Below are 24657 nucleotides of genomic sequence, written 5' to 3' on the forward strand. Positions count from 1 at the left end.
AAAAATTGATTCAAGCAGGAAAAATGGAGATAAAATGGTCCAGCAAGGTAATCTTCCTTCAGTCTTCTGAACTGAAAAGGCTCCCTTAAATCTCAGCTCATTGTCATAGCATTACAACAGATTAGTCAAAACATATGAATGCACAGATAATTGTACTTTGTGTTACCTTTGCAACTGCTGCATAAATATAGATAAAAATGTATATGAATGTACATGTTTGAGAATTGAATTAAGAGTGATTACTATAATGGAATTATTACTTTTAAACAACTAGGTTGATAGACAAAACGTTCCAAGATACTCTTTTGGGCCATCCTTGGATAAATAATCACGTATAACTTAAACCTTTAGTAAGCATAAATCAATGATGTACTTGAAATTACTAAAACCTTTCTATGAGAATTTTTAATCAAAGAGAGAAAATTATTAAAGCAGCCTAGTAATAGCAGGCACACTATAGAGGGGAAGATTTAAAATGATATATTTTAAAAATGCCACATTTTAAAATTAAATTTGAACTGAAGGAAATATTGACCAAGTTATAAACTGGTAAAAGTAAATTTAGGACTTATGACCTGAAGTGATTAATATCTGGATGGGCCTTTGATGAGGCCCTGAAATTACTTGGGATATATTCGACTTGGTAAAAGATTTAAGGCAGATGCAACAAACTGACACAATATGGATATACTGAAAAGGTGCTGCATTGTCGAAGACGCAGCCTTTTAGACAGAAATGTTAAGGTAGGTCTTCTACATATTTGGATGAAGGTAAAATATCACAGAGCAATTTTCTGAAATGGAGTGAGTTCTAATGATGCTGGAGTAAACATTTATCCCTCCATACGACACTATCTTGAATGGATTAAGTAGACAATTTTTAAACTGATTTTATTTTGGGGGTTTACTTAGATAACAATGATATCACTTCACAAAAAAACTTTGACACACTTTGCAACTTCCTGACAGTGTTGGATAAATGCATGTCCCTATTTTTATAAAGGCTAAATAGGTATTCTTTATTAGAATTAAAATTAGAAGCAGTGTCTTAGTTATTGAGATTATGGATAAATGAATAGTGTCACTTATCCATTTCATTAAAACCTTTACAATTTATCAACTTTGAGAAACTGCTGTGTTGCTTTGATTTGGAATTCTGAAGAATATAAAAAGATATAACATTGCGCCAGATTCAAAGTGCTAGAGAAGATGAGCAGATCTGGTAGCACCTGTTGAGAAACAGAGTTAATGTTGAAGTCCAATATGACTATTCTTCCATTCCAAACAAAGGAGTCACATCAAACTCAAAATATTAACTCTGATTCTCTTTCCGAGGATGATGCCAGACCTGCAGTGTTTCTCCAGTCATTTCCATTTTGTTTCAGATTTCCAACGTCTGTTTTTATATTTGCATTTACTCCAGATTCACCTTAGTTAACAGCGGCACTCTTCAAATTTTAAAATGCAAATAAATCAAAAAGGGAGGGAAAATATGACGCAAATGAGGATCAAAATAAGGCCATTAGAGTTCAATGAAGTCACAGTTGACCAGTTTATGTTCATAATTCCACACTTCCATCTACACCCAATAATCTTAGCTTCTTGTTCAGCAATAGAATCAACACATACATCTTTCCTTTAAGAATATTCAATGACCCTTCCTCTAACTTTCTGAGGCACAAAGTTTCAAAGTCAAACAATTCTCCTAAAAAATAAAAAAAAACCCTGCTCATTTCTATCCTCAAATAACAACTCTATATTTTTAAATGGTACACTTAAATGTGAATGTATCTAAAACAGAACGTCACTTTCTACTTTGGAAAAATCTGCTCGCAATCATGTGTACTTCAAGTAAGTTATCCCTCACTCTTTGAAACTCCAGTGAAAAAACTGTATCTGTCCAACCTTGCCTCACAGAAAAAGCTGCTTATTTCCAGACATCAATATAGTAAACTTCCTTGAAACTTCCACAATGCAATTACAATCTTCTTTAAGTATAAAAAACAAAAACTGCAAGCAATAGGAGAGACATGGTCTCACCAATGCCCTATATAACTGAAGTACAATTTTACCCTTTCTTGTATGTTTTATATTTTTCATCATGATAGATATCATTCCATTAGCTTTCCTAATAACTTGCTGTGCTTACACATGCATGAGAACATTTGGATCCCTCTGCAAATTAAAATTCTGCAGTCAATCTCCATGAGGTCATAAGCTTTTTCAAAAATATTTCCTGCCACAGTGAATAATTTCACATTCGCCCCCTCCTCCTCCCCAACCTATACTTGTTATGGACCAGGCCAGACCCCATCAAAACATTTTAAGAAGGTAGCCCAGATCCTAACTTTGCTTGTTGCTTTAAACAGGTGCAAAGTGGATATTCCCAGAGTGATGCAGCTGGCCCAACTATCAGTTTTAGACAAAACAGAATTTATTTACAGACTACTGAATGAAACACAAACAAAACAGAACAAAATTTAGAATAACAACCTATCTGAAAACCCAATCAACTCTATCGCAACTTAATGATACTGTTCCAAATACCTGCAGCATTCCTTGGCAAAAAAAGTAATATCAAATTCAGCTCTCCTGTAAGAAGATGTCAGAGAGAGAGTAATCAGAAAACCTCTGTTGAATCTGGGAACCTTTTCTCCCAGCAGCTTTCTTTGACCAGCAGCTTCTTTGGGCAGCACGGTGGCTCAGTGGTTAGCATTGCTGCCTCACAGCACCAGGGACCCGGGTTCGATTCCTATCTCGAGTAACTGTCTGTGTGGAGTTTGTTCCTTCTGCCCGTGTTTGCATGGGTTTCCTCAAGGTGCTCCGGTTTCCTCCCACAATCCAAAGATGTGCAGGTCAAGTAAATTGGCCATGCTAAATTGCCCACGGCGTTAGGTGTATTAGTCAGTGGTAAATATAGGATCGGGGAATGGGCCTGGCTGGGTTACTCTTCAGAGGGCCTGTTTCCATACTGTAGGGAATCTAATCTGAAAAAAATCAAACCAGAAAAAAACCAATGAATTGGGGGGGGGGGCAACGTTTTTACACAGAGAGTTGTGTGTGAGTGAAATGAGCTGCCAAATGAAGTAGAGGAGGCTGATACAATTGCAACATTTAAAAGGCATCTGGATGGGTATATGAATAGGAAGGGTTTAGAGGGATATGGGCAGAGTGCGGCAGGTGGAACAAGATTGGGTTGGGATATCTGGCCGGCATAGATGAGTTGGACCAAAGGGTCTATTTCTGTTCTGTACATCTCTATGACTCTAGCTGACTAAACCCCGTTCATTATACAAGTATTCTTTAAAAGAAAACTTAAAAGCCTTTTCAAGTAGATATCTCCAGACATATCTACGTTTATGACCCCTCTTGAAAAAAGCCAACGACAAGATAACCTTGTTTAAGGGGCAGCATCATCACATACTCCATCTACCAGGGTTTTGTCCACTCACTCATCCTATTTATAATTGATCTACAATCTCCTTATGTCATAGTCACAACATTCTTTCCTGCCTATCTTTGTGCCATCTGTAAGTTTAGCTATGACTGTGCCACAAGGTCCCTCGCATTTATGTATTTTCTAAGCAACCTGCTCAGGAGAGGTTATTATACATTTCAGGAGCAGGTGAGATGTGAACCCAGGCCTCTTGGATCAGAGGTAAGGACATTACCACTGTCCCATTTACGTATACTTTCTGTTTTCTGTCAACCAGCTAAACAATGTTCTATTCACATTAGTACGATACGTCCTACACCATGTTTTTCTACTTTGTCCAAATTCACAGAATTATGGTGCAGGAGACAATTCAGCCTGTCGTGCCTGTACCAGCTTTATTATTGAGCCAATATCATACCTTTTCCCTACATCCCTACGTGACATGCCTGTCTAAATAACTATCCAATGGCCTTCTAAATGCCTAAATTGAACCTGCTGCTACCGCGTTTCCAGTGTATTCCATTCGTTAACAAAACGCAGAGAGAAAATGTTTTTGTTTTGTCTCAACACCATTGCTTCATTTGCAGGTCACTTTAAATTTATGCCCTCTCATTCTTATTTATTTTACAAAGGGAAATAGCTTCACCCTTTATACCCTGTCCAGCCTGCTCATGATTTTGAAAACCTTAATCAGATTTCCTCTGAGCTTTCTTCTGTCCAGGGAGAGATTTTTACAATTAGTTAACGAACACTGTATAAGATGTACAAATTAAAATTATTATTCTAAACGTAAGGTAAGAATAGCCAGGCACTTGTTAAAACCTTGCCTCTAATCTTTTGTTAAAACTGAAACATGATTCAGTAAACCTCACCAAAATACCCTCTCCTGGATGTGACGGAAAATCAGTACAGCTATTCTCCCTTAGCAACAAAAGAAAATAAAAATTGGCTTTGTGGTTGATAGGATGGAGAAAAGCTGTAAATGGTAGAAAGACATCGATGGACTAAACAGAAGCAAATAAAATTCAGTCTAGAGAATGGTAAGCAAATGTATCAGGGAGGAAAAACGAGGCAGGGGAACATACAGTAAATGGTGAGATTGTGGGACCTGCAGAAGAACAGGGGGACTTTGAAGTGCATGCCTATACATCACTGAAAGCAGGACCAATAGATGAGGCATCTAAAAAGCATATCGCATACTTTTCATACTCTAGGCTTCAGCCAGGAATAAGAGCAGTGCAGTTATGCTAGAACTGTAAAAAAAAAATTTGTTTGACCATATAAACATAAATTGTAAATCAGAAACAAAAACAGAAATTGCTGGAAAAACTCAGATCTGGCAACATGGACCCACATGGGTCCTAGTTATGCCTATATCTTTGTGGGGTATGTGAAACATTCCCTGTTCCAGACCTATTCTGATCAACACTCACAACTCTTTCTCCGATATATCAATGATATCATCAATGCTTCTTCCCGTTCTCGTCCGAAATTGGAAAAACTTAATCGATTTTGCGTTCAATTTTCACACTAGCCTTACTTTCACCTGGTGCATCTCTGACACTTCCCTTCCTCAACATCTCTGTTTCTACTTCGGGGGGGTAGACTGGCCACTAGTATCCCACAGTTACCTGGACTATGCATCCTCACATCCTGCTTCATGTAAACACTCTTCCATTCTCCCAGTCCCACTTCGCCCATTGCATATATTCCAATGATGCTGATTTCGACAAGGGAGCCGCCAAAATATCAATCTTCTTTCTCAGCCAAGAATTCCCCAGCACTGTTGTTGACAGGGCCCTCAAACTGATCTGATCCATCTCCCGCACTTTGGTCCTCACCCCCCTCTTCCCTCCCGCAACAGTGATAGGGTTTTCCTTGTCCTCACCTACCATCCCACCAACATTTACAAGATTATATGCCACCATTTCCACCACCTGCAGTGAGATGCAACCACCAGATTATAGATTCGCTTCCTCTTCCTTGTCCACCGTCCGCAGGGATTATTACCTCTGGGACTCCCTGGTGCACTCTTCCTTCATTCCCAAAATTCCCTCCCCACAGCCCCATGGCACCTTCCCCTGCAATCGCTGAACTTGCCCATTTACCTCCACCTTCCTCAGTATCCAAAGGCCCAAACGTACCTTCCAGGTGAAGCAGTGTTTTACCTGCAGTTCACCCTGTATGGTCTCCTCTACACTGGCAAAAAAGCGTAGACTGGGTAAATGCTTCACAGAACACTTACATGCTGCCTGCAAAAACAACCATGAGCTTCCAGTTGTCTTCCATGCTGCACTTCTCTCTGACTTTATGACTCTTTGACACCACTCTGTTCTCTGGACAATATTTATGTCTCAGACTGGCTGCAGTGCTCCCGCAAAGTTCAACACAGGCTGGATGAACAACATGTCAGTTTCTGCTTGGGGACACTACTGCCTGTTAGACACAATGTCAAGTTCAATAACTTTAAGGCTTGAACTCTCCTAGCCCCGACCTCCACACACCAGACCTTGTCTGCTATTATAACCCATTGTAAGCCACGAACAATCTCCATTAACAGCTATTCACCGTACTAGCCAGATCATTATCAAGTTGGTCTTCTCTTGCTTTGGGCTGTATCCCCACCTATAGTTTACTCCTTACCCTCTCCTTCCACCCTATCATCTGCATAAAAACCGACATTTCCTTGGTTACCATCAGTTCTGAGGAAGGACCTGACAACTCGGATTTGTCTTCACAGATGTTGCCAAACCTGCTGTGCTTACCCTGTGTTTGTTTATTAGACCATAATCATGCACAACTCAGGAAACACTGTTACAGGGAAGATGAGGTTTAACAATAATAATTTATATAGCCCCTTACACACAATGAAAGACACTTGACTGGGCATAATATTACAAAACTATGACAGTGAACTATATTAGTTTAGATGACCAAAGGTTGTGTTAAAAATGTTTGGTGTTTATAGTATATTAACGGGAGAATGTGAGGTACAGTGTCAAATGTCCAGGGAAGCAGCATTAGCTTTGGGTTAATGCAACTTTAGTTCTGGTCAGTAATGGTGGAGAAATTAATATTAAAGGGTCTGGAATTAGATTCACAGGGGTGGCATAAAAGGACACAACTGAGATGGCAGACTAAACTCTTGGTCAAAAAGGAAAATTTTAAGGTGGGCTTTGAAGGAGAAGTGGAGCAATGAAGAGGTTTAGGGGGATAATTCCAACACTCAAGACTTAGATGGTTGTAAACATTACTGTTAATGATGGAATTAGGGACCGGGAAGATGCATGTGGAGTCCAGATTTTGTAAAATGAAAGCATCATAAGACTGGATAAAGTTCGAAATGCTGCCATAAAACATACAAAGAACACAGAAAATAATGCAAGATGGAGGACGAAAAGATTACTGGCTGTAACAGGCTGCTTCTTTTTTGAGGGATTTTAGGTGCTCAAGGTGATCTCCTTGAATTCTGAGAGCAGCAATAACTGTTTTATATGTTGTTGCATTGTTTTGGAATTTTGGAGAAAAATAAAGTCAAAACAACAGCATTTTTAAACGGGAGAGGAACGACAAAGGCGGCACATGGACAGGTCAGTGCAAGAGAGAGAGAGAGAGAGACAAAGACAAAGAAACCCACACTGCTAATTGACACTGCCGTGAACCTGCATAGTTACTGCCTTTGCTGTTGAATTCATGTATTGCTGGACATCGGAGTGCATGTAGGAAAATTAACAAAGAGTGAAATTCACAACTGATCTTGGAGACAGCCGTTTGGGAGAGGTCACAGCACAGAAACAGATAAGTGAATAGTTTTAAATGTGGCCTTGCTGTAAGTCTGCAGTAGTGAGTAGAGTGGGATCTTTCTTGATTATGTTTTATTGACATATGCTTCTTGATTAAACTTAAAAATATAAAGCCATTAGTATTAAGTTAGCCTGGATGAATAGGACAGTGCTATTTTCTAGGTCTGTAGATTGGAAGAAGCAAAAATGGCCCATATCAGAATGACATGTTCTTCTTGTCGGATGTGGGAGTTTAGGGAGAGTTTACGGGTTACTGAGAATTATATCTACAAAAAAATGCCATTGGTTGCGAATCCTATCAAATCGAATGGATCAGTTAGAGCAACAGTTAGAGGCAATGAGGAATTTACAAGAGCAAGGGAGAGTGATGGATAATAGTTATAGAAAAGGGAGAAAAGGCGCAAATACAGTCACACAGATGGGTTAACTCCAGGAAAGGTAAGAGAGGTAGGCAGGTAGTGGGGGAGTTTTCTGTAGCTATCCCCATTTCAAACAAGTATGCTGTTTTGAAAAATGTAGGGGATGATAGATTCCCACGGAAATGTAGCAGAATACCCAAGTTTCTGGTATCGAGACTAGCTCTAATGCAATGAGGGGTACATCGGGTTAAAATAGATTAATTGTGTTAGGGGACTCTCTAGTCAGAGGTACAGACAGACCTTTCTGTGGCCATCAGGGAAAAATCAGAATGATGTGTTGCCTCCCTGGTGCTAGGATTATGGATGTTTCAGAGAGGATGAAGAATGTTCTCAAGGGAGAGAGCGGACAGCATGAGGTCATTGTACACATGGGAACCTACAGAAGAAGGGAAAAGGATGAAATTCTGAAGGGAGAATATAGAGTTGGACAGGAATTCAAAAAGGAAGTACTCAAAGTTAGTAATATCTGGATTACTCCTGGTGCTACAACCTAGTGAGGGTAGGAACAGGATAATAGAGCAGATGAATGCATGGCTGAGGAGCTGGTATATGGAGAAGGATTCACATTTTTGGATCATTGGACTCTGTAGACGTGACCTGTTCAAGGAGTATGGATTGCACCTGAATTGGAAGGGAACTAATATACTGGCAGGGAGATTTGCTAGAACTGCTCAAGAGGATTTAAACTAGTAAAGTGGGGGGTGGGACCCAGGGGGATAGTGAGAAAAGAAATCAGTCTGAGACTGGTAGAGTTGAGAAAAGAAGCGAGTCAAACAGTCAGGACAGGCAGGGACAAAGCAGAGAACAAAGTAGGACTGATAAATTAAACTGCATTTGTTTCAATACAAGAGGCCTAACAGGGAACTCAGGACATGGTTAGGAACATGGGACTGGGATATCATACCAATTACAGAAACATGGGTCAGGGATGGACAGGACCGGCAACTTAATGTTCCAGAATACAAATACTACAGGAAGGACAGAACGGGAAGCAAGAGAAGAGGGGGAGTGGAGTTTTTGATAAGGGAGAGCATTACAGCTCTGTTGAGGGAGGATATTCCTGGGAATACATCCAGGGAAGTTATTTGGGTGGAACTGAGAAATAAGAAAGGGCTGATCACCTTACTGGAATTGTATTATAGACCCCTAATAGTCAGCGGGAAATGGAGAAACAAATCTGTAAGGAGATGTGAGTTATCTGTAAGAACAATATGGATAGAGAGATTATGGTAGGGGATTTTAGCTTTCCAAACATAGACTGGGACGCCATAATGTTAAGGGTTCAGATGGAGAGGAATTTGTTAAGAGAGTACAAGAAAATTTTCTGATTCAGTATATCGGTATACTTACTAGAGAAGGTGCAAAACTTGGCTATTCTTGGGAAATAAGGTAGGGCAGTTGACTGAGATGTCATTGGGGGAGCACTTTGGGGACAGCAACCATAATTTTATTAGTTTTAAAATAGTGATGGAAAAGGATAGATCAGATCTAAAAGTTGAAGTTCTAAACAGGAGAAAGGCTAATTTTGATAGTATTAAGCAAGAACTTTCAAAAGCTGATTAGGGGCAGATGTTCGCAGGTAAAGGGATGACTGAAAAATGGGAAGCCTTCAGAAACAAGATAACAAGAATCCAGAGAAAGTATATTCCTGTCAGGGTAAAAGAGAAGGCTGGTGGGTATAGGGAATGCTGGATGACTAAAGAAATTGAGGGTTTGGTTAAGCAAAAGAAGGAAGCATATGTCAGGTATAGACAGGATTGATTGAGTGAATCCTTAGAAGAGTATAAAGGCAGTAGGAGTTTACTTAAGAAGGAAATCAGGAGGGCAAAAAGGGGACATGAGATAGCTTTGGGCAAATACAGTTAAGGAGAATCCAAAGGGATTTTACAAATGCATGAAGAACAAAAGGGTAACCAGGGAGAGAATAGGCCCTCAAAAAAATAGCAAGGCAGACTTTCTGTGGAGCTGCAGGAGATGGGGGAGATACTAAACGAGTATTTTGCATCAGTGTTTATTGTGGAAAAGAACATGGAAGATATAGAATGTAGGGAGATAGATGGCAACACCTTAAAAAACTTCCATATTACAGAGGTGGACGTGCTGGATATTTTGAAACACGTAAATGTGGATAAATCCCCAGGACCTGGTCAGGTGTACCCTAGAACTATGTGGGAAGCTAGGGAAGTGATTGCTGGGCCTCTTACTGAGGTATTTGTATCATTGACAGTCACAAGTAAGGTGCTGGAAGATTGGAGGTTGGCTGACGTGGTCCCACTGTTAAGAAAGGTGGTTAGGGCAAGCCAGGGAACTATAGGTGGTGGGCAAGTTGTTGGAGGGAATCCTGAGGGGCAGGATGTACATGTATTTGGAAAGGCAAAGACTGATTAAGGATAATGAACATGGCTTTGTGCATGGAAAATCATGTCTCACAAACTATATAGATTTCGGTAAGGCGTTCGATAAGGTTCCCCATGGGAGACTGGTGAGCAAGGTTAGATCTCATGGAATACAGAACTGGCTCAAAGGTAGAAGACAGAGGATGGTGGTGGTGCAAAGTTGTTTTTCAGACTGGAGGCCTCTGACCAGTGGAGTGCCACAAGAATTGGTACCGGATCCACCACTTTTCATCATTTATATAAATGATATGGAGCGTAAGAGATACAGTTAGTAAGTTTTCAAATGCAATAAAATTGGATGTGCAGTGGACAGTGAAGAAGCTTCCCCCAGATTACAACGGGATCTTGATCAGATGGGTCAATGTGCTGAGGAGTGGCAGATGGAGTTTAATTTGGATAATTGCAAGGTGCTGCATTTTTGGAAAGCAAATCTTAGCAGGACTTATCCACTTAATGGTAAGGTCCTGGGGAGTGTTGCTGAACAAAGAGACCTTGGAGTGCAGGTTCATAGCTCCTTGAAATTGAAGTCGCATGTGGATAGGATAGTGAAGAAGGTGTTTGGTTTGCTGGTCTTTATTGGTCAGAGTGTTGAGTACAGGAGTTGGGAGGTCATGTTGCGGCTGTACAGGACGTTGGTTAGGCCACTTTTGGAATATTGTACAGAATTCTGGTCGCCTTCCTGACAGAAGGATGTTGTGAAACTTGAAAGGATTTAGAAAAGATTTACAAGGATGTTGCCAGGGTTGGAGGATTTGAGCTTTAGGGAGAGGTTGAATACACTTGGGCTGTTTTCCCTGGAGCGTTGGAGGCTGAGGGGTGACCTTATAGAGGTTTAGAACATCATGAAGGGCATGGACAGGATAAATAGACACGGTCTTTTCCATGGGTGGGGGAGACCAGAGCTAGAGGGTTTAGGGTGAGAGGGGAAAGATATAAAAGAGACCTAAGGGGCAACCTTTTCATGCAGAGGGTGGTGTGTGTATGGAACGAGCTGCCAAGGAATCGGTGGAAGCTGGTACAATTGCAATATTTGGTCGTTATGGATGATTTGGATCGAAGGGTCTGTTTCTGTGCTGTAAATCTCCATGACTCGATGTTTGGAAAATAAGAGGACAACTTTGATTCAGGATATTGGTGCTCTGAGGTGCTTAAAAGTATCAGAGAGTGAGTGGGACAGTGTGTACGTAGGTGGGGCCGGCAATCTTCAGATGAGCTGACACTTATGTTGGGCAGAAGATGGGAGGCTGGCCAGGAGGATGGTAACCTGATAAGCTTGATGAGAGTCTGAGTAACAGATGGATTCAGGCAGATCAATCCAAACCAGACTTAAGGCAATCAGAACTCTCTTTCGCAGTGTTATGATCCCATCTGGTGTAACTGAAATCAGCCTGATTGATCATATTTTGTTTTTTCTCTTTATTTAACATGATGGTCATTCACCAAAACTTATGCACACAATGTTGTAGATTTGGTTTTAACAAAAAAAAAGTTTATTAAATAAAAAAGGAAAACAAAATAGAACATAATAGGCTACTTATATATTACACAATGTGAAAGCAGAACAAAATCCCATATACCCCAAAGCCATTATTTTTCAGTACTCAAGTACCAGAAAGAGTTGTAAAATGTGTTGCTGGAAAAGCGCAGGTCAGACAGCATCCAAGGAGCAAGAGAATCGACGTTTCGGGCATAAGCCCTTCTTCAGGAATCATTCCTGAAGAAGGGCTTATGCCTGAAACGTCGATTCTCGTGCTCTTGGATGCTGCCTGACCTGCTGCATTTTTCCAGCAACATATGTTTAAGCTCTGACCTCCAGCATCTGAAGTCCTCACTTTCTCCTACCAAAAAGAATTCCCTTTATTACATTCATAGTTTTGACTTAGCTGTTTCTTTCAGCTCCCAGCTTTGACAATTTGATAGTGACTTCCCGGATTATTCGTAACCCCTTCAGCATACTAGCCAAACAGTTCTGGTCTGGAATTTTCAAACTGAAACCCTTAACCTGAGGGAACATATGTCCTGGATATTCTGAAGTAGCTCCTATACTGAAACTCAATCAAAACCCAATCCAAAAGGTTATCAATCTGTGGGTTTTTCCTAAAGCCAAAAATCAATTCATGATTCTTCAAAACTAAAAGCAAGCTAATGACTTTCGATGTTTATTCGCTCTGCTTGTAAAACTCTCACAAAACAAATTCACATTATGACTCCAGGAGGGCACCAGAAAAAACTGGTTTAAAATCATGACTCCTGATTGGTTGACAAGTTAATTTTTAACTTCATACCTGTTATTAGCTCTAAAGCAAAACTCTAAAATAATTTCATGTCAACAAATTACACACCTGCATCACAGCAGCTTGTCTTATTCGCTAATAAATATTCATCATCTCAGCCTGTCTTTGCCTAACAGAACTGACTTATTCCTAATTCAACTCTTCTACCATTGCCTCGTCTCACCCCAGCTATAGGCGCATCTCTTCTGATGCCCTCCAAAATGTTTCCAAATTCCTGGCCCTTTTACCTCTTCATCATGTACATGCAAGTCTCTATTGCCACCAAGTCTATTCTGCTTACTTTCAGTTTCTCCTGCAAATAGAGAAGCAAAAGGTTTCCATTCAGTACCACACTCCTCTGCCTGGTTTAATATCTTCTAACATTGAACAATTTTCCTCCATCTCAAGTCATATCTCCCACAAGGTGCTGCCAAGATTCGTTATTCATTCCTTAGGCAGAGACAGTTAAGAAGCATGGCATTGGAAAAAACACAGTGGCTCTGGCAGCATCCGAGGAGCAATAGAGTTGACACTTCAGGCATACGCCCTAGGGGGGTAGGGGTGGGACTGGGGAAAGTAGGTGGGATGGCGATAGGAGGATGATAGGTCAGTGGGGAAGGTGGAGGGAATAGGTGGGAAGGAAGGTGGACAGGTCGACTCTCCTGCTCCTCGAATGCTGGCTGACTTGATGTGGTTCTTCCAGTGCCACACTTTTGCACTCTGACTCTCCAGCAACTGCAGTGCTCATTTCCTCCCTCTGCGTAAGGAATAACATTCCTTATTGTTAAAAACAGCAGATCGCTGGCTGGTTGCAGCATGTGCATACATGTACCAGCAGTCTGGCTTCCTTAATCTGAAAGGGCTCTTGGTCCATAATTTGGATCACAGTCACCTTTTTTTAAATCAACTAACTTAAGAGTCAAACCAAAAGTTACTTGGACACAACCATTCATGTTCAAATTTATCCATGGAATTTGGGCATATGCCAGGCAGCAATTATTGCTTTCTCCTAATTAACTTTGAGAAGATGGTATTGAGCCACTGCATTGAATCAGTGCATATGATGATGATGGTGGTGCTCCAAGAAGGGAGTTACAAGACTTTGATCCAACATTGAAAAGGAACAGCAATACGTTTCCAAGGTTGAACTGTATATGACTTGGGTAACTTGGTTCCCATGCACCTCCTGTCCCTTATCTGACAGGGCTGGAGACATTATGATTTGGACAGTGCAGTTGAAACCTTGACAAATTATTAAAGGAAATCGTGTACATGGAACACACTGCACCCACAGTATTCTGCCGGACGGAATAAATGTTTAAAGTGGTGGATTGGTGATAATCAAGTGATAATTTGCTTCATTCTGGTATTATCAAACCTGTGTGTTGTTGAAGCTGCAGGCAAAGAGATTATTACATCACACTCCTGACATGTGTTTCTAAATGATGGGACAGGAAGTGAGGTATTCAGTAAACGATAGCCATTCTTTGACTTGCTCATATGGCAAAACTGTCTACGTAACTAGTTCAAAATGTTAATAGGAATTCAATGTTAATTCAGTTGAATGCCATTTCTCATTGGACAGCCATTTCTCTGACTCAAAATATCGTTCAGTTATCAAGCCAACTTTATATCGTGTCTAGATCTTACTGTATAAGGGCAAGTGGAGAAGACAGTTTTGAGATATTATTGCTAGACTACTTGGATCTACTGGATTAATCATATTCTGAGGATCAAATCCTGCTATGGCAGGTAGTAGAATTTGAATTCAATTTTAAAAATCTGGAAAATAACACTTTAATGATAACCATGAAACTATCACCAATTGTTGGGGAAATAAAATCTGGCTCACCATTAGGGAAGGACAAGGCTATTTTTCCCTAGTGTGGCCTACATGTGAGTCCAGACCATCAGGAATGTAGTTAACTGTCGTCTAGAGATGGACAAAAAAAAATGCTGACCTAGACAGCTAAGTCCAAAACCTAGGAATGAATTTTAAAAATTCCAGTCCAACTCCAGCCTTCACCCTCAATTTTATTTCTAGTACAATGACTGAAATAACTCCAAAGAGGCTGGTATCCCATCACCAAGTTTCCTGTTATTTATGTGTGGAGTGTCCTTGACACTGATCAGCTTGCTAATAGCCAGAGTGAACAGAATATCTGATACTCCTGTTTTTACCTGTCAGCCTCGGCTCCCTGATTGAACTAGATTAACCAGGGAACTCTATCGATGAGGACCAGCTGGCTGACCTTTATCATGTTACAATCACAACATCCCTCCCCTGAAGCCCATAGACTATTTTTTCTTTGTAGATCCTCCTGGGGCATTTTAGCACCAGATCGTGTTTCTCCAATTCTGTCTCTAATACGGGTGGTGTGTAATACACAGTATCTTGCCTCTTGTACCCAGAGCGTCTAGGAAGTGGCTCATTCTCTTCGTAAGGTAGCAAATGCTTTGCATCATGTTCTTCCCAGATTCCGAGGTATCTTCAATGCTTGACCAACAGGGAGAGCCAATGGGGTCTGGAACAGTCGGAAAGGCTGTTGAGGAGCTGGGCAAGTTTTGCTCCCCCACCGTTGGTGATTTTACAGCTTTCATATGGTCCACATACTTGTTAAGGACTGTCACAAAAACCCAAACTTTATATATGTCATTGGATCTGACTGCTCATCGATCATGCCTCTTATCCACACTGGGCTCCTTCCCATAGTTATCACACTAAAGTTTGTCCCCTGAAGTTAACGGTCTCTCTTGCTTAGTGGAGTCTTGTGTCCAGTATTAGTATTCCTCATGCCATTCACCCTTCCTGCTAGGATCAGGAAGATCAGATTTAACCTGGTGCCGAGCCTTCTGCCCATTAGCAAATCTGCTGCAGCTATCCCTGTAGTTGCATGAGGGAAGGTCCCATAATCAAAGAGGAACTAGAAGAGTTTGGTTTCTAGTGAAGCTCTGCATTGGGTCACCTATGTTCTAATACTATCCCGATGCCTAATGGGGAGGCATCACATCAATAATACATCTTGCTTGGGATCAGAATGTGCCAACACCTTGCAGCTGTTTTTCATTTCACCGAAAGATAAGGCTTGGCTACATGACCATTTCCAAGGCTGATCTTTTTTAAAAAGTTGATGCAAAGGTGCCAGGATGGAGGCCAGGTTATGTATGAACTTTCCATGATAATTCATCAGCCCAAGGAAAGACCTAAGCTCCAGTCTAGATGCAGAACAGGGGCACATTTGATCACCCTCACTTTATCTTCCATCGTGTGTAACCCAGTCTTGGTAACTAGCTCAAGTAGGTGATTTGGGGTACCTGGAACACACATTTTTCCCTTCTAAGGTGCCGTCCCACCTAGGAAAAATGTCTAAGGACTACATGCAAGTTCTCTAATGCTCCTTATTGGGCTTCCCTATTAATAGCATGTCATCAAGATAAATGGTGACCTGGGGTTGACCTTGTGAAATATTTTCCATCATTCGTTGAAGAATTACAAAGACTGACGACACCCCAAACGGCAGTCTTATACCTTTGTACAACTCCTTACAGGTATTAACTGGAGCATACTTCTGGGAATTCTCATTTAACTGCAATTGCATGTACGCATGGCTCATGTCCAGCTTCGTAAAGGACAGCAACCCCTGCCAGCTTTGCATATGAATCCTCTCTGCAAGAGGTTGGGTATTAATCCAGTCGCAAAAAGTGGTTTACGTTTGTTTAAAATCACCACAAAGGAAAATTGGCCATCGGAGTTCACAATCACTATGACCAGCGCTGCCTATTCTGCAAACTGGACTGGTTTGATGATTACTTCGCTTTCCAACCTCCTTTTCTTTTTGCCTCTCCTTTTGCCCGTAAGGCAAATGGCATTGGGAAGGCCTTGCAGAATTGTGGAATTGCTTCCTGTCAATATGCAAGGTGGTCTTGCCTCCTTTGACAGACCTTCCACAAAAGCTTTGGGATATTTACTTAGGACTTTACTCAGGCAACCAAACCTTTCATCAAAAAATGGCGAAGTGCATCTTTCTCAACCAATTTCACCTCCATCCAGCTTGGGCCTGAGCCTTTTACTCCAATCAATGGTAAGTGAACTAGCTGCTTCTCATAACGACCAAAATCGAAGTTGTACCCTTAATCTGTAAAGGATCTCCGGGATGTCCAAAATTCAGTCTAGCCAAGATCTTGTGCAAACTTAAGGTTTGGGAGCCAGAGTGAATTTTGTTAAAGACTGGTTCTGCCAACACTGAAACAGCCATGCCAATATCGACTTCCATCACAACCAGGTGACCATTTAACCGGGCAATCATTTTAATTGATTCTGATTTGGATGTTGCCAAATAATTTAATTGTTCAAAACCAGATGGAGGTGAACTTTCCAGGGTGTGCACTTTCCTGGTTACTGGCCCATGTTCTCATACTCAATTTAGATCTAGCAGGACTCTTTTACTGTTTCTAGTCTGCATACGCAGAAACTACACTGGTTTGCTGGTTCCAATACTGAAGCAACTTTTAACCATTTGGCCGAGGCTTGCTTTTGTTTGGGGCTTTGCAGTGGGCTGCAGTGGGCTGAGCTAGAATCCCTCCATTCAGGAAATGCCCTAAGTGAGGCGATGCAATTGCCTTCACTTCAATGGTGTTCCCCAAACTCAGTTGGCCTGGCGAGGGTGAACACTTCCAAGGCAATATCCTGCAATTCATATATTCCATTTGCCACATTTTCCAATAATATAGCCAGTTATAATGCATCATTCCTGATGAAGAGGCTTAAATGTGAAAGGTCGATTCTCCTACTCCTCGGATGCTGCCTGAATAGGTGCTTTTCCAGCACCGCACTCTCGACTCTGAACTCCAGCATTTGCAGTCCTCACTTTCTCCCATTTGTAATGCATGTTTGAAGTCCAGTTGGGTTTCTGTTAGTAAGCACTTTTGCATGGTTGCATCAGTAATACCATTGACGTCGCCACTGAAATAACTCTACGGACCAGGTATCCCATTAGCAAGTCACCCTTTATTTGCAAATGGAGAATCTTTGACCCTGATCCAGCTCCCTCAGAGCCAGCAGTCAAAGTGAACAGGATGGAGAAAGTGCGGACTGCAGAGGTCAAAGTCAAGAGTGTGGTGCTGGAAAAGCACAGGTCAGGTAGCATCTGAGGAGCAGGATAATTGACATTTCGGGCATATGCCCTTCATCAGGAATGAGGCTTGTGGTCTGCCAGGAGGGGGGGGGGGGGGGGGGGTTGAGTGATAAATGGGAGTGGGTGGAGTTGAGGGGGGAGGTAGCTGCGAAAGCGATAGGTAGATGAAGGTAAGGGAGAAGGTGTAGGTCGAAGAGGAGGATGGAGTGGATTGATGCGAGAGGTAATAGACAGGCCGCTCAGCTTTTCCATCTATCAGATCCATCCTCCGCTTCGACCTACACCTTCTCCCATACCTTCATCTATCTATCGCTTTCGCAGCTACCTCCCTCCTCGACCCCACCCCCTCCCATTTATCTCTCAGCCCCCCCAGCCAACAAGCCTCATTCCTGATGAAAGACTTATGACCAAAATGTCGATTCTCCTGCTCCTAAGATGCTGTCTGACCTGCTGTGCTTTTCCAGCATCACACTCTTGAGAGTGACACACCTGTTTTTATCTGTCAGCTCTGGCCTGCTGAGTTGACTGTTAACCTGGTTCAATCAGGGAACTCATATTCTACAAGGTCCACCTGGCTGACATCATTATAATCATTACAGTAATGGCTGCATCAGTACTGTTTCCTTTTTCTTGCCCGGAATAAATTAAATTAGATTAGATTACTTACAGTGTGGAAACAGGCCCTTCAGCCCAACAAGTCCACACCGACCCTCCGAAGAGCAACTCATTTAGACCCATTCCCCTACATTTACCCCTTCACCGAACACTACGGGCAATTTAGCATGGCCAATTCACCTAACCTGCACATTTTTGGACTGTGGGAGGAAACCGGAGCACACGGAGGAAACCCACGCAGACACGGGGAGATTGTGCAAACTCCACACAGACAGTTGCCTGATGCAGGAAGTGAACCCGGGTCTCTGACACTGTGAGGCAGCAGTGCTACCACTGTGGCGCCCAAACAGAAAATTTCATAAACTTTGATTCAAACTTCTATCCTTCTCTCACCTTCACATTATCAATTTCTGACTCTGCTTCAATATCTTTAAATCCATTTCTGGAGATGAACCAGCAACAAAATTTTTCTTTAAGCCCACTAATTCCTACAGCTAATTAGACTTCAGTTCCGCACACCCTATCTCCTGCAAGGACTTAATTCCATTCTTTTGCTTTCTTATCTGATATATCAACTGATCTGGTTACACAACCTCCCACCGTCCATATAACTCTTTCGATACATCTTCCTACCACCACAAATGGAGATTTTATTGCAGTACCATGTTGGCAAGGTCTTGGTTCATGAACTTTCGCTTCTTCCCGGACCATGATACGGTTTTGCTTGACCCCACGTTTTACCCCACCGATATCTAGAGAATCATAGATTCCCTACAGTTTGGTAGCAGGCCACTTGGCCCATTGAGACTATATCACCCCTCTGAACAGAATCCCACCTAGACCCATGCTCCTAGCCTGTCCATGAAATCCCACATTGCCCATAGCTAATCCAACTAGCCTGCACCTACGTGGACAAGAGATTAGATTCCCTACAGTGTGGAAACAGGCCATTTGGCCCAACAAGTCCACACTAACCCTCCAAAGAGTAACCTACCCAGACCCATTCCCCTACTCTATATTTACCCCTGACTAATGCACCTAACACTATGGGCAAACTAGCATTGCCAATTTACCTGTCCTGAACATTTTTGGATTGTGGGAAGGAACCAGAGCACCCAGAGGAAACCCACGCGGAATGGGTTGAGAATGTGCAAACTCCACCCAAACAGTTGCCCGAGGCAGATTATGTGAGTCAACAGTGCTAACCACTGAACCAATTAAGCATGGTTAATCCACCTCGTCTGCACATCTCTGGACTGTTGGAGGAAACCCACGTAGGCACGGGGAGAATGTGCAAACTCTACAAGGATAGTCACGTGAGGGTAGAATGAAACCCTGGTTCCTGACGCTGTGAGGCAGCAGTGTTAACCACTGAGCCACTGTGCTGTCCGTATATTTGAAAATCATTCTGCCACATGTTCCACCTCGAAACACATCTTCCCTTTACTTTTCAGCATTCCAAAGAGACCATTCCCTCCATGACACCCTGGCTCATTCCTCAAGTTCTGATTTTTCTCTTTTTTTCCTGCAGAGCTGCAGGAGATGGGGGAGATGTTAAATGAGTATGTTTTGGAGAAGGATATGGAAGATATAGAATGTGGAGAAATAGATGGTGACATCTTGAAAAATGACCATATTACAGAGGAGTGGTGCTGGATGTCTTGAAACGCATAAACGTTGATAGATCCCCAGGAACTGATCAGGCGTAACCTAGAACTCAGTGGGAATCTCGGGAAGTGATTGCAGGGCCTCTTGCTGAGGTATTTGTATCATCGATTGTCAGTTGGCTTTAAGAGGGAAAGGTAAAAGAACATGGTACCGCTAGTTAAGAAAGATGGTAAGGAAAAGTGAGGAAATTATAGACCTGTGAGCCTGACATCAGTAATGGGCAAGTTGTTAGAAGGAATCCTGAGGGACAGGATTTCCAAATATTTGGAAAGGCAAGGACTGATTAGAGATAGTCAAAATGGCTTTGTGCATAGAAAATCATGTCTCACAAACTCCATTGAGTTTTTTGAAGAAGTAACAAAGAGGATTGATAAGGGCAGAGTGGTACACGTGATTTATCTGGACTTCAGTAAGTCTTTCGACAAGATTCCTCATGAGAGACTAGTTAGCAAATTTAGATCTCATGGATTTCAGGGAGAACTAGCCATTTGGATACAAAACTGGCTTGAAGGTGGGTGGTGGTGCAGAGTTGCTTTTCAGATTGGAGTGACATAAGGATCAGTGCTTGGTCCACTACTTTTCATCATTTATATAAATGATTTGGATGCTGGATGCGAACATAGGAGGTATAGTTACTAAGTTTGCAGATGACACCAAAAGCAGAAATGTAGTGGACAGCAAAGAAGGTTACCTCAGAGTATAACGTGATCATGATCAGATACGCCAATGGGCTGAGGAGTAGAAGATGGAGTTTAATATAGGTAAATGTGAGATGCTGCATGTTGGAAAAGCAAATCAGTGCAGGACATACACACTTAATGGTAAGTCCTGGGGAGTGTTGCTGAACAAAGATGTTGGAGTGCAGATTCATAATTCCTTCAAAGTAGAGTCGTAGGTAGATAGGATAGTAAGGAAGGCATTTGGTATGCTTTCCTTTATTGGTCAGAGTGTTGAGTACAGGAGTTGGGATGGCATGTTGCAGCTGTACATGAGATTGGTTAGGCCACTTTTGGAATATGGCATACAATTCTGGTCTCCTTCTTAACGGAAGGATGCTGTGAAACCAGAAAGGGTTCAGAGAAGATTTAGAAGAATGTTGCCAGGTTTGGAGGATTTGCGCTATTGGGAGAGGCTGTTTTCCCTGGAGCATCAGAGGCTGAGAGGTGACCTTATGGAGGTTTATAAAGTCATGAGGGGCATGGATAGAATAAATAGACAAGGTCTTTACCCTGGGCTGGAGGAGTTCAGAACTAGAGGGCATGGATTTAGGGTGAGAGGGGAAAAGATATAAAAGGGACTGAAGGGCAACTTCTTTACAGAGGGTAGTGCTTTTATGGAATGAGCTGCCAGAGGAAGTGGTGGAGGCTGGTACAATTACAACATTTAAAAGGCATCTGGATGGGTATATGAATAAGAAGGGTTTAGAGGAATATAGGCCAAGTGCTGGCAAATGGGACTTGATTTGGTTAAGATATCTGGTCTGCATAGACGAGTTGGACCAAAGAGCCTGTTTCCATGCTGTACTTCTCTATGACTCTATGTCCACAGGTCACCATTTTACCAGTAACTTCACCTCTATGCATATGCGTTTCTTTGTCTGTTTCATTAACATCTGTTTTATCTTTTAACTACCAAGTTTATCTTCCAAACCATCAGAGACCTTTCCTTTTATTCTTTTACCTTTCTCTCTTAAAGCTATTCCATCACTAACATTTGTCAATTTTGAAGAAAGTTCAAATGTCAAAATTTGTTTTCTACACAAGTGCCCATGACCAGCTGAGCAATTTCCAATAGTTGCTTTTTATTAGAGAAACTTTTCTAATTGCACTGAATCAACATGCCTGCATGTACATCATAAGAGTACAGTTGCTTATTGTAGCTTTTCTTGTCTGTTGAAAGTGAATACCATCCTCACAAATCCACCATAAGCTGTCTGCAATCACTCTGTGGCATCCTTGATCCAACTACAACTTGGTCAATCCTTCTTTATGCTACCCACCATTTCGCTCTTAAGATGAGATCTCTCAATTATCACTTCAAATGGCTAAAATGCTGAATTTATTTTTCTGAATGTCACTTCTTAAGTCACTGGGCTTGTCACTGGGCGGCACGGTGGCACATGGGCGGCACGGTGGCACATGGGCGGCACGGTGGCACAGTGGTTAGCACTGCTGACTCACAGCGCCAGGGACCCGGGTTCAATTCCCGACTCAGGCAACAGACTGTGTGGAGTTTGCACGTTCTCCCCGTGTCTGCGTGGGTTTCCTCCGGGTGCTCCGGTTTCCTCCCACAGTCCAAAGATGTGTGGGTCAGGTGAATTGGCCATGCTAAATTGCCCGTAGTGTTAGGTAAGGGGTAAATGTACGGGTATGGGTGGGTTGCGCTTCGGCGGGTCGGTGTGGACTTGTTGGGCCGAAGGGCCTGTTTCCACACTGTAAGTAATCTAAGTAATCTAATCTAAAATTAACTCTCACAATTTCACTAATCATTTATCTTATGGATTACATGTGGAATTTTTAGCATACATCATTGCTTCAATATTTCAAAAGCGTTTGTTCCACAGATCTTTATTTAATGCCCAAGTTTCTAAATCACATAAGCACAATATTAAATCCTTATTTTCAAAAAAAACGTTGCTACAACCTTAAGTTTTCTTATAGTTCGCACATCTTTCACCTTCATGAAATTGTTTTTTGGCTATCGCTCCCTTCTAACTTCTGCATAACAGCTATCATCTTCTGTTGTAATCTGAACCACGTCGATTTAAAAAGATAACTTACCTCACTATTCCAGCGTTTTACCCATTCACTTTAATCTTCAATCCAGATCCCTCTCTAACATATACCATGCAAATATCAGCAAGATCAACCAGCATTAACGGCTTACCATGTCACTCCTGCTTCCAAACATAATCACTTCATTCCATATTAGCCACCTGTAAAAGCTGAGAAGCCGGAAGAATATGCACGCTAGAACACGGCATGCTGGGAATTGTAGTCACCGCACGGGCTCTATCGCGACGCAGAGAACTACAGATCCCGGTTAGCAATGCTTTCTTTGCCCCTCCAGAACAAAATGAGTCACAAACTCTGCCCGCTCAATGGGAGCGCGTCGTCAGGGCCAGTGTGAGGGCGGGGCCACATCACCATGGCGATGAGCGCGAGAACGGGATGATGATTGTAAAAAAGCCGATGACGTATGCCCCTCCCCCCCCACAAGGCTTTGCAATGAAGAAAGAACTTGACGGTGAGAAGATGGAGCTTTAGGGAGAGTCGGCGGTGCTTGGGGAAGGAAAGGAATAAGGAAACGGATCGCTAAAATTCAGGAGTGTGGCGGGGGGGGGAAAGCGATACAACTTGGGTGTTTCTATATGTTTGCGTTTCGCCTGTCGTCGTGCTGAGAGAGGAAAAAACCGAAGAGGATGGCCAGCGCCAGTGGTTCGAAAGCGGAATTTATCGTCGGTGGAAAATACAAACTGGTCCGGAAAATCGGCAGTGGCTCGTTTGGTGATATCTACCTAGCGATTAACATTACCAATGGGGAGGTACGTGGTAAGGTGATGGGGTAAAGCCGTCCTATTCGCCCACCTTTCCCCAGTGTGATGGCCAGCGTTGTTTGATCACCCGCTGACCAGTGTGTTTTTTTTTCCTCCCCCCCCCATTTGCCCCATTTCCTTCCTTGACCTTTCTAGGAGGTGGCAGTGAAATTGGAATCACAGAAAGCGAGGCATCCTCAGCTTCTCTATGAGAGCAAACTGTACAAGATCTTACAGGGAGGAGTCGGCATCCCTCACATCCGGTATGTTAAATTGATGAACTTTGTTGTCTTTGAGTGTTTTATGTAACAATTGCCCCCTTTTGAGTGTTTGTGCGGTAGACGACCGCCCTCTCTTTCTTTTCTCTCACCGCTACCCCCCTCCCCCCGGTTTGAAAAACCCAGCAACAGCCTCCGCCAAAAGGCAGGCGAAAAGCTTGTAGCAACAAGGCACTCACTTCTGTTATATAATCTCGTTTTAGTCTTTTTCCATTAATCGAAGCCGGTGATTTTGAGGGCGATGCGTTCGCGTATGTTTATTTTTAAATAAAGATTTCGCTGTGTCCCGAGCGATCACTTTTTTGTGTGTGTGTGTGGCCTAATCTTACCCGACCTATGGTGTCCTTTCCTTTACCCGGTTGCAGTTCCCCTCTCTCGCTCTTCCCCCATACCTCTTACCACCCGCCCCAAACAAAAAAAAAACACTCTGGTAGTCAACGCTCTTCGCCTTTTGAAAATCAGTCCGCAGGCATCGGGTTTTCTTGAGAAATGTATTCTCCAGGTGTTTTCTTTGATTTGTGTTCTGGCATGTACAGTGCGGATGACTGCGTGGAATGGCTGCTCTTTTGTTGTGTTTTGCACGGACATGTCATAAAATGGCGGATCGACGTGATTAAGAGCAAGTTTCATATCAGATTTATGTATTTTCGTGGTATCCCTGGTGATTTATTATTTCTGGCTCCCAAGGTGCTTGCGTACAATCTACTTAAATTACATATTTCTAAGACAAGAGGCCTCTTTTTGTTGGCTAGCTTGAAATGAACTACTTTTGTAGTCGACGACTTTTGTCTAAGTTTACAGACTGAGGAAGTACCTCGGTGTCTCCATTCAAAAAGTGCACTTACGTTTCCGTGTAGTTCTAGATAATTAATAGGGAAAATTTTAAATGTATATAACCGCAGGTGAAAGTGGAAACCTTGACTGGGGTAGCTTAACACTTGAATGGTGAGTTAAATCAAACAAGTGTAAAGAAATTCAATTATATGACAAAGTTTTCACAATGTTAATGAGGAATATAGGTCATAACACTGCAGGCTAGGATGGTGGGCAGTAAGGAAATATTGCATTTTGAAAAAAAAAACTTTGCCCCAGTTGCAAGA

General features: G+C 42.2%; 1 protein-coding gene and 1 long non-coding RNA gene across 5 annotated transcripts in view; one reads left to right on the plus strand and one right to left on the minus strand.

Moving 5' to 3' along the window:
• The window catches only part of LOC132823185 (uncharacterized), a 46672-nt gene extending 23978 nt beyond the window's left edge, over nucleotides 1-22694 (minus strand). Inside the window, exon 1 of one of the 3 annotated variants that reach the window (XR_009645512.1) lies at nucleotides 22631-22694. This is a non-coding gene — a long non-coding RNA (uncharacterized LOC132823185). The remainder of the gene's footprint in view (nucleotides 1-22630) is intronic. The other 2 variants (XR_009645513.1, XR_009645511.1) reach the window with 2 other exon arrangements.
• A 257-nt stretch (nucleotides 22695-22951) lies between these two features.
• Nucleotides 22952-24657, plus strand: part of csnk1a1 (casein kinase 1, alpha 1) — a 51729-nt gene continuing 50023 nt past the window's right edge. The window contains exons 1-2 of one of the 2 annotated variants that reach the window (XM_060837123.1): nucleotides 22952-23288; nucleotides 23436-23542. In XM_060837123.1, the coding sequence (XP_060693106.1) occupies nucleotides 23166-23288; nucleotides 23436-23542 (230 nt within the window). In that variant the 5' untranslated portion in view covers nucleotides 22952-23165. The remainder of the gene's footprint in view (nucleotides 23289-23435; nucleotides 23543-24657) is intronic. The other variant, XM_060837121.1, reaches the window with a different exon arrangement.

The sequence above is a fragment of the Hemiscyllium ocellatum genome, chromosome 16 (genome assembly GCF_020745735.1).
Source record: "Hemiscyllium ocellatum isolate sHemOce1 chromosome 16, sHemOce1.pat.X.cur, whole genome shotgun sequence".
NCBI lineage: Eukaryota > Metazoa > Chordata > Chondrichthyes > Orectolobiformes > Hemiscylliidae > Hemiscyllium > Hemiscyllium ocellatum.